The sequence below is a fragment of the Salvelinus sp. IW2-2015 genome, linkage group LG32 (assembly GCF_002910315.2).
Source record: "Salvelinus sp. IW2-2015 linkage group LG32, ASM291031v2, whole genome shotgun sequence".
Taxonomy (NCBI): domain Eukaryota; kingdom Metazoa; phylum Chordata; class Actinopteri; order Salmoniformes; family Salmonidae; genus Salvelinus; species Salvelinus sp. IW2-2015.
This window is the reverse complement of record NC_036871.1, coordinates 4,790,843-4,801,867: the sequence shown is the minus strand read 5'-3', so window position 1 is coordinate 4,801,867 and position 11,025 is coordinate 4,790,843. Positions and strand designations below refer to the sequence as shown.

General features: G+C 44.6%; 1 protein-coding gene across 1 annotated transcript in view; it reads left to right on the top strand.

Moving 5' to 3' along the window:
- The first annotated feature begins 2,752 nt into the window (after positions 1-2,752).
- The window catches only part of ankhb (ANKH inorganic pyrophosphate transport regulator b), an 83,741-nt gene continuing 75,468 nt past the window's right edge, over positions 2,753-11,025 (top strand). The window contains exon 1 of the mRNA XM_023978027.2: positions 2,753-2,933. Within this exon, the coding sequence (XP_023833795.1) occupies positions 2,838-2,933 (96 nt within the window). The 5' untranslated portion in view covers positions 2,753-2,837. The remainder of the gene's footprint in view (positions 2,934-11,025) is intronic.

The following is an 11,025-nucleotide window of genomic DNA, read 5'->3' as shown; positions in this document are numbered from 1 at the left end:
TTCACACATGTCAATACATGCTAGAATCACTGTTGGCAATGATTACAGCTGAGACTCTTTCTGGGTAAGTCTCTAAGAGCTTTGCACACCTGGACTGTACAATATTTAAACGTTATTTAAAAAATTCTTCCAGCTCTGTCAAGTTGGTTGTTGATCATTGCTAGACAGCCATTTTCAAGTCTTGCCATATATGTTCAAGCCAYTTTAAGTCAAAACTAGAACTAGGCCACTCAGGAACGTTCACTGTCATCTTGGTAAGCAACTCCAGTATATTTTTGGCCTTGTGTTTTAYGTTATTGTCCTGGTGAAAGTTGAATTGTCTCCCAGTGTCTGGTGGAAAACAGACTGAACRAGGTTTGCCTCTAGGATTTTTTCTGTGCTTAGCTCTATTCCGTTTKTTTTCTTCCTAAAAATCTCCATAGTCCTTGCCGATGATGACCACCATGCTTGCAAATTCAAGTGGTACTCAGTGATGTGTTGAGTTGGATTTGCCCTAAACATAATGCTTTGTATTCAGGACATAAAGTTYATTTCTTTGTCACATGTTTTGCAGTTTTACTTTTGTGCCTTATTGCAAACAGGATGCATGTTTTGGAATATTTTTATTCTGTAAAGGCTTCCTTCGTTTCACTCTGTCATTTAGGTTAGTATTGCGTAGTAACTACAATGTTGTTGATCCATTGTAAGGTACTGGGTGTCGGGAGTGTGAAGTCAGGCACAGGAAAACAGAGAGTTCAATATAATGCTCTTTTAATGCATTCACGGTGAACCACGGCCAACCCACTAAACACTGGGTGCTCAAAATAAACTGCCCCCAGACACGGGGAACGAAAACAGTCCAGCACTAATACACGAACATAAACCAACACGTACGTCTGAAACAAACACCTGGCTTACAATAATCAATCCCGCACAAAGAAACGGGCGGGCCGGCTGAGTAATAAAGCCCAACTAATTACAACAAACTCAAAACAGGTGTAATCAATAAACACATAAGGAGGGGGAGAAAAGAATCAGTGGCAGCTGATAGTAGGCCGGTGACGACGACCACCGAGCGCCACCCGAACGGGAAGGGGAGCCTGCTTCGGTCGGAGTRGTGACATCCATCCTCAGTTTTCTCCTATCACAGCAATTAAACTCTGTAACTGTTTAAATTCATCATTGGCCTCATGGTAAAATCCCTGAGTGGTTTCCCTCCTCTCCGGCAAATGAGTTAGGAAGGACGCCTGTATCTTTGTAGTGACTGGGTGTATTGATACACCATCCAAAATGGAATTAATAACTTCACCATACTCAAAGGCATATTCAGTGTCTGCCTTTTATTTTTTACCCATCTACCAATATGTGCCCTTCTTTGCAAGGCATTGGAAAACCTCTAGGTCTTTGTGGTTGAATCTGTGTTTGAAATTCACTGCATGACTGAGGGACCTTACAGATAATTGTACTGTGTGTATGGGGTACAGCGATGAGGTAGTCATATACCTGTATACCTGTATGCCAGTGACATTCAGACCGTAACACAACCAATGTGGAAAGGTCAAGGTGTGAGAATACGTATCTGAAGGCACTGTAATTGAAGAAAGACAAACCTTGCGGCTCTGATTCAGCATGTACTAGTAGCCTAGGCTATGACTAAAGCCTGTGGACTTGTATGTCACTATTGCATTGGATATTGCATGGAATTGAATAAGGAGTTTCTTGTGTGCCCATGATTTGGTGCAATCATCTACATACAGTAAGTGACTCATTCGACTTGAAATATGAGAGAGCGAGATGGGCACGTTCTACAAATGTACACTTTGGACTGAGCAGTGCACGTGCCAAGAGATATCATTGAACAGATTATTAGTATCTGACACTGTCTGAAAAGACCACTTGTCACCATGTTATTAATTAGGTAAAATTAGTTTATATTGGATATTTGGTTCTCTCGTGCCATGACTATGAAGATGGCATATTCTGAATCAGGGATGATGGACAAAAATCCACAGGTTTTATTTTTGGGAATGTTATTATATACATTTTTTTTGCTTTCAATATTTCAAGGAAAATAAAGAGTTGGATTTTTGTTAATCTTCCCCTGATTCTGAATATATSCTTTTGATAGTCATGGCACACTTTGTCTAAGAGAAATTGAAGATTCAAAAACGAAATCATATTATAAAAATTWAAAAGGTGTGGCTTTTTCTCCATCCACCCCTGATTCAGAATACACCATCTTCATAGTCATGGCATGCTTGGTTCAATAGCTTTTGACGAGAGAAAATCTAATGTCCCGAATATCCAATACAAAACTAATTTTACATTGGTCGAGTAGTTTACTTGTCCAGGCTAGTGTATGGTTTTCGGTGCGCAACTGGTGACGTCCAGAAGAGGAGTGTTATTTATGTGGCGACCCCCACGTGCTGAAGGATGGTGATGATTAAAGTACAGTTAACCATGGGACCATCAACAGAATAGCGGCTTTGCTGGGCTGCAGCGATACCGCGGTCTCCAAACCGTTTCCATATTGGGCTCAATATAATTTGCCAAAGGGAGAAGTTGTGGGCGGAACAGCAGCARGTTWATTTAWTGTTTTATTTTTTTCCCTCTCCTGATGGATGAACAATGGAGAGTCCGTCAACAGAAATTTCTGGTGAACCTCCTCTTCGCCACTGCGTTAGATCATTGTTGTTGATGCTGTTGTTGTGTAGGAGGCAGGGACGGACCTGATATTTTAGGATTTCTCCTAGAAAAGACCGAGAACATCGGGTGGTCACGGCGACTAGCGTTTTTCATCCCCTCTTAGTTCTGTAAGCAGCTGATGCTGGTTTTGCTGTCATCTACCCGCTGATATTATGGTGAAATTCCCATCTCTAACACCCTACTTCCCGCTCATCCGATTCCTGGTTCCTCTCGCTATCACTAACATAGCCATCGACCTCGGTGAACAGGCAAGTGTTACTATCATAGCCCTATTCTATGATTTTCTGATTGTCATGTCTGTGAATAACAATAGGTATAATAGTAATAAAACATTTCTCAATGACTCGTTTTACATAGGCGGTGTGAATCCCACCTTGGTAGGCAATTTAACACCAGTCGCATTTCCAGTGCGCTTCGTTGAGAATTTTAGTCATTGGCAACGGGGACTGACATCCAGTGGTGTAAAGTACTTAAGTATAAATTCCTGAAAGTACTACTTAAGTAGTTTTTTGAGGTATCTGTACTTTACTTTACTATTTATATTATTGACAGTTTTTACTTTTACTTCACTACATTCCTGAAGAAAATGATGTACTTTCTACTCCATACATTTTCCCTGACACCCAAAAGTACTCGTTACATTTTGCATGCTTAGCAGGACAGGAAAATGGTCTAATTCACACACTTATCTAAAGAACATTCCTGGTCATCCCTACTGCCTCTGACCTGTTGGACTCACTGTTGGAGTGTGCCCCTGGCTATCTGTAAGTGTTGGACTCACTGTTGGAGTGTGCCCCTGGCTATCTGTAACTTTAAACAAAAAAGAGAAATTGGTGCCTTCTGGTTTGCTTAATATAAGGAATTTGAAATGGTTTATACTTTTACTGTTGATACTTAAGTATTTATTAGCAATTACATTTTACTTTTGATACTTAAGTATATTTAAAACCATATACTTTTAGACTTTTACTCAAGTAGAATTTTAGTGGATGACTTTCACTTTTAKTTGAGTCATTTTCTATTAAGGTATCTTTTCTTTTACTCAAGTATGACAACTGGGTAGTTTTCCCACCACAATGACATCTCCCTGTAGCCTAGTGACAAAGCCATCAATTCCATACCATCAACCCCACAGTGCGTTGCCTGTCTTGAGGTGTAGCCTATCCTCATCATCTCTTGCGGCACCTTTTAGGTTGCTTGCCCACTAGGATGGGAACAGTCTCTGGGAAGCCATGGAAAATGGTGGGTTACACGAATAACGTTAGTTAGTGGATCACCTGTGTGCGTCAACAGCTGGCCGTAGTATCAGCAAACATGTGTCAGGGCCCATAAAAGAGTAAGACAATGCAAAACCAAAATGAGCTAGATGATTGTGCCGTTATGGATGGCCTGATTTGGCTAAATGTGACCTATAGTAGTAGTCACCCCCAAAGCGTACCTTGTTGAAACCCCCAAACTAATCTGGGAGATCAAACTAGACAAGGCTCTAATGTCTTTAAAATCTGTCATTACTACATAAAAAAAATTCTCCATGACATATACCCATTGATTACTGAAGAATATAACTTAGCCTGGTTGAGGGCTAGAGTTGGGAAAACTTAGCCTGGTTGAGGGCTGGAGTTGGGAAACAATGCTCTACATAGGCTAGATATTTTGCTTGTATGCCTACCATTTCTGTCTAGCAGCTTGTGCACAATACTAAAATGACAAAACAGGATATTTGAGGCAAGGGGCATTTCAAGCKGAAATGGCTTAAGGACAACAAAGTCAAGGTATTGGAGTGGCCATCACAAAGCCCTGACCTCAATCCTATAGAAAATTTGTGGGCAGAACTGAACAAGRGTGTGCGAGCAAGGAGGCCTACAAACCTGACTTAGTTACAGCAGCTCTGTTAGGAGGAATGGGCCAAATCCAACTTATTGTGAATGTGATTAAATAAATATCGTTATATATTATCAAGTTGATGGCACGGTCATATAGCGGCACCAACATAAAGCTGAGTGACTCACTCATTCATGGCTTTGTATCAAAATAAATAAGTACCAATATTCTTTCTGATAGTCTTTAATAAATAAAGATTTTGGWTATCCTGACCTGGACACCATGTACAGTATTATAACAGCCCATTATGGGCTATTAGCAGGACAATATACCTTTACCAACACCTCTCTGTATTTTGATACTTTGTGGATGGGGCCTCCCCAGTGGCGCAGCTGTCTAAGTCACCGCATCCCAATGCAAAATGTGTTGCTACAGATATCCGTGCCGGCCGCAACCGAGAGACCCATAAGGCGGCTTTTTATGAGTCTCACTGGTGTTGAGTAATGTGCTGTTAAAAGTGGTGTAGGTCTTATTTATTTAAAGAGCATATTGAAGTTAGAAGCAATAGGATTTGAAGCATACAARTATTTCGCGCTGCTCTGAGACAAGCAAGGGGACTGGTCTTGATCAATCAATGAGATTTTTATTTTCACTTAATTTCCGTTTGGGTATTGGTTAGACTATTATTATGGTGTAGAAAGGTTWTGCTCTTACACGGAACCCAAGCCGGCTGCGCGTGTGCYCCATTGTGCGCCATCGAGCATAAATGTATTTTGTCCCCCCACACCGAACGCGATCACGACACGCAGGTTAAAATATCAAAACAAACTCTGAACCAATTACATTAATTTGGCGACAGGTCGAAAAGCATTAAACATTTATGGCAATTTAGCTAGCTAGCTTGCACTTGCTAGCTAATTTGTCCTATTTAGATTGCTTGCTGTTGCTAGCTAATTTGTCCTGGGATATAAACATTGAGTTGTTATTTTACCTGCAATGCACAAGGTCCTCTACTCCGACAARTAATCCACACATAAAATGGTCAACCYAATCGTTTCTAGTCATCTCTCCTCCTTCCAGGCTTTTTCTTCTCTGGACTTTATATTGCAATTGGCAACTTTCATAAATTAGGTGCATTACCGCCACCGACCTCGTTCGTCTTTCAGTCACCCACGTGGGTATAACCAATGAGGAGATGGCATGTGGGTACCTGCTTCTATAAACCGATGAGGAGATGGGAGAGGCAGGACTTGCAACGCGAACTGCGTCACAAATAGAACTGATTTCTATTTTAGCCCATGGCAACACAGACGCTCGTTGGCGCGCGTGAGCAGTGTGGGTGCAATAATTTAATAATATAGATTTCAAAATGTATTTTGCAACGCTCGCGCACGCGGTGTAGTCAGCCTGTTAGTGTAACCTTTATTTAACTAGGCAAGTCAGTTAAGAACAAATWCTTATTTACAAGGACAGCCTAATCCTCCCTCCCCGTCGGGTAAATGAAACCTGGTCTCCCACGGTCCACGCACAACACTGTTGTGCGTGGACCGTGGAGAGAGATTTTTTTAGCTAAATAGCCCAGCACTGTAGCCTACTCCCGACCGTCACATTGTACAGCGCCATATTTTCCGTTCCATCCTAACGGAAACCCAGAGGGTTTTRGRTTTTCTTGGAATAGAAACACCATAATATTAATCAAGCAAAATTTCTTAAAATCAATCCCATATACTATGTTCTTACAGAAAAAGGTTTTACATTKTCTAGTACAGCCACTATTGAAGGCTATCAAATGCTTCTCAAAGATTCCCTCTGGTGGTCAAACTAGCATGAACTAGCATTAATGGTACCAGTGGTTGGRACTTAAATAACGTGCCATAGAATTCTGCAGCACCACGCAAGGTGTGCTGCAGTACGCGGCAACGAACCATTGTACCTTGTAGYCTTACCCAGTATCAAAGGCTTGGTTTGACAATCTCCGAATGTCATTAAACTTTTTGGTGTTTTGTAACAACTTCCATTCATCAATTGGCCGCTGCACAGTTTGGATTGATTGATTTTATATGTCAGTAAAAAAAAGACATGTACATAAAGATTTTTTAAAGTGACCACGATTGCACAATAAAGTCGGGGACTTATTTCCATTATGGTCCCTATTTATTTTAACTTAAATACATATTCAATTACATACAGTACCAGCCCAAAGTTTGGACACACCTACTCAAGCTTGGAGGTGTGGGCCCACTCCAGGACTGAGGAGCGGACAGCGTCAGGAACAAATATCTGGGCCCCCCTTCGGGGTTCGGCTGGGAAGGCTGCGCCTCACGAATCTGCTTCCCTATTCCCCAGCTGAGTGCTGTCGCCAGGCACGAAGTGGGAAGGATGGTCTCGGGTTCCGGGGATGTAGCTGCGTGGCTATAGCGGCGTGACAGCGCATCTGGCTTGACATTCTTGYATCCCAGTCGGTATTAGAGGGAGAAGTTGAACTGGGTGAACATCAGGGCCCACCTAGCTTATCTGGAATTGAGACGCTTGGCGGTGCAGAGATATTCCAGGTTCTTGTGGTCTGTCCACGCAATGAACGGATGTTCCGCCACCTCCAGCCAGTGCCTCCACTCCTCCAACGCCATCTTCACCGCGAGAAGCTCACGATTCCCCACATCGTAGTTCCTCTCTGTGGTGTTGAGGCGATGGGAGAAGAATGCGCAGGAATGTAACTTCAGATCCAGGGCAGAATACTGGYACAGGACAGCCCCCACTCCGACATCTGAAGCATCGGCCTCCACCACGAACTGGCGGGACGGGTCAGGATGAACCAAGATGGCAGCTGTGGTGAAACGGTGTTTGAGATCGCAGAACGCCTGGTCAGCAGCTGGGGACCTTGTGAATGGAAACTTGGGAGAGTTGAGTGCAGACAGGGGGCAAGCCAGGGTGCTGTAACCCCGGATAAAGAGGCGATAAAAGTTGGCGAATCCCAGGAAACGTTGCAGTTGCGCTCTGGATGTAGGCTGGGGCCAATCCACACCYCTCTCACCTTCCCGGGTTCCACCTGTACACTACCTGCAGCAATGTGTAACCCAGGAAGGGGATGGTGGAGCGATATAATTAGCACTTCTCTGCTTTCACAAAAAGCTGGTTCTCCAGGAGGCACCTGATCAACACATCAGGGGCATTGGTAAGGCCAAATGGCATGACCAGATACTCGTAGTGACCGCTGGCCGTGTTGAAGGCAGTCGTCCACTTGTCCCTTTCCCATATCCACACCAGGTGGTAGGCGTTCCGTAGGTCCAGCTTGGAGAACACGGTGGCGCCGAGGAGATGAGTGGTAGKGGGTAGTGATGTRGTTGAGGCCCCGGTAGTCGATGCACGGGTGCAGAACCCTGCACCTGCAATGGAGGCAGAAGGACGTATGAACCCTGCGGTTAGGGYGTCCTCAGTGTAGGTCTCCATAGCCTTGGTCTCCGGACCCGACAGAGAGTARAGTCGTCCCCGGGGCGGAGTGGTGCCTGGGAGAAAATACATCCTGRAGTGGAAGCGAAGTGGCCCGGGCCTTACTGAACACCTCCAGGAGGTCCTGGTACTRCGTGGGAATGGTGGAGAGGTCTGGGGCAACTTCCGAGCCCCCAGGTAGATGTCCCGAAGCAGGCTGTGCTGACTTCAGGCAATGAGCGTGGCAGAACGGGCATCAGCCCATGATGGCACCAGCAGACCAGTCAATAAGGGGATTGTGTCGATGGAGCCAAGAGAATCCCAATACCACGGGAACCTGAGGAGACTTAATAAGCAGGAATTGGATCGTCTCGCTGTGGTTCCCTGACACACGTATGTTGATAGGGGTGGTATTGTGGGTGACCCGGCCTATAAAGCGCCCGTCCAGCGCTCTAACGTCCATGCGAATGGAGAGGGGCTGAGTGTGGATGCCCAGCTCGGACGCCAGGGTAGTGTACATAAAGCTGTCATCGGTACCGGAGTCGATGAGTACCCCGAGAGATTTTGACTGGTTCCCCCACAGCAAGGTGGCATGAAAAGGGGTGTGAGTAAGGGGAGAGAAAAAGTTCTCTGTATGGCCCACCAGAGTACTCACTCCTACCGGTGAGCCTGGTCTTTTAGTGGACAYGTGGCCACGAAATGACCAGTAGTCCCGCAATACAGGCAACTCTTCGCGTGAAGCCTGTATAGCCATTCGGCTGGGGACAGCTTAGCTCTGCCTAGTTGCATCAGCTCGGAAAGAGGTGAATTGGAAGACTTCGGAGACTCTCGGGGGAACTCGGGTAGCCTCGAGGACGTCTCGGAGGCGAGGTGGAAGCCTTGGGCGGGCGAGTGAAATCTCCTTCCTTCGCTCCCGTYGTCGCCCATCGATCCCGAATGGTCAAGGCGATGGGCAAGTRGAGATCCGTCGGTAGTTCCCGAGCTGCAAGCTTGTCCTTTACTTCCTCCAATACTCTGTGTAGGAATATGTCGAACAGCGCTTCCGYGTTCCAGGCACTCTCAGCTGCCAACGTGTGGAAATCCACCACATAGTCTGCCACACTGCGGGAGTCTTCTCCCGAACAATGGAGCATTGAAAACGTTCTTCACCTCCGCCACGAACTCCTCCAGACTGAAGCATACGGCCAACTGTTGTTCCCATACTGCCGTGGCCCAGGCAAGAGCCCTCCCTGACATCAGCGTGATGAGGTACGCTGTCTTAGAGTGGTCCAAGGCTGCAAGACTGAGGAGGGCTGCAGCTCGATGATGAGGGAACACTGAGCGAGAAACGCCTGACAGGTTCCCGATTCTCCATCGAAGCGTTCCGGGGGAGGTAAGAGGGGTTCCAAAGAAATCAGGGTGGCCGGGGAGGCGGCGCCGCTAAAAGCCGGGTTACTGAGGGGCTGGGAAGTTACCGTCGTGGTAGGCTGCCAGACAGACAACCCGCGGAATTGCTCCAGCAATGTGTTTAACGCTCGATCATGGCATTCGGCCAAGGTCTGGAACCCGTCCATAAGTCTACTAAGCAACTCCTCGTGCCTTCCAATGGTGGCTCCTTGGGAGGAGTTGGCGTTGTGGATCTGGTCCGAGTCTGCTTGGTAAGTCAGGGCCAGTTTGTACTATRACATTTCAGGAGAAGACCCAGATGCAGACAGTGTCGAAGTAACACAAGTTTATTACTATAACAGTGGGCAGGAAAAATGACAGGTCAAGGGCAGGCAGAGGTCAGTAGTCCAGATCAGAGTCCATAAGGTACAGAACGGCAGGCAGTCTCAGGATCAAGGCAGGCAGAGGTCAGTAATCCAGGGTAGTGTGACAATGGTACAGAACGGCAGGCAGGCTCAGGGTCAGYGCAAGACGAATGGTCAGAACCGGGAAAACTAGAAAACAGAAAAAGACAGAAGCAAGGGGYYAAACTCTGGTAGGCTTGACGAACAAAACGAACTGGCAACAGACAAACAGAACAGGTATAAATACACTGGGMATAATGGGAAKGATGGGCGAKACCAGGAGGGCAGTGGAGACGAGCACAAAGACAGGTGTGACATATTAGTGCACAATTGTTGCTTAAAATATCAAAGTGATGCAAAAGGGACTCATTTCGTGGAATGGCCCAAGTATTAATCATGTTATTATGTGGATAAGAATTAGAAAGTGTTGTTGCTACCACTTTGGAATCACAAGTTTTTGTTGTATTATATACAAAAGGAATTAGTAGTAATAAGCACTATAACAATGTAAATATGACTTTCAACCACTATTACGGATTAATAATAAAAACCATAATGGAAAGGTTTGCTAAAAATAGTCACACAATAAGCCATTATTGCCTTGATGGACTGGTTTTTCGTTTTGATCTTAATAGTTTCAGTTGTGCAATATATCGCTGGGAGTATTATAGTGTAAAATGTTACCTGGTCAATGCTCCTGTTATATAAAAAAGTTGTCATTCGGTCTATGGGCTATTACTGTTTTAATACTGTTTAAATAGTCTTTTTATATTGTTTTAATACTATTTTAATACTGTTTTATTGCCTTGATGGACTGGTTTTTCGTTTTGATCTTAATAGTTTCAGTTGTGCAATATATCGCTGGGAGTATTATAGTGTAAAATGTTACCTGGTCAATGCTCCTGTTATATAAAAAAGTTGTCATTCGGTCTATGGGCTATTTTCTTCACTCTTTGGGATGGACTTTTCTTATTCATAGTTGGAAGGAGTCTACACCTCGCATGTCCTGTGAAGAGGTGTAGCAGTAATTAACATCACAATAACATCTTGTCTCTTACACCCATCACCATATCCCAAAATACAACATCCTAATTGGACACCTAGCAACCACGGACGTTATAGTTCATATTAATAGAAATGGTGACACACACTGGTTGAGTCAACATTGTTTCCACATTTCAATGAAATTATGTTGAACAATGTGGAATAGACGGTGAATTGATGTCTGTGCCCAGCCGGTTAATTTTTTATATTTTTTTGTGAACGGTGTTCACTCACTGCATTCAATTTGCTCACTCTAGGGAAAGTGTTCATGTTTGTTTGT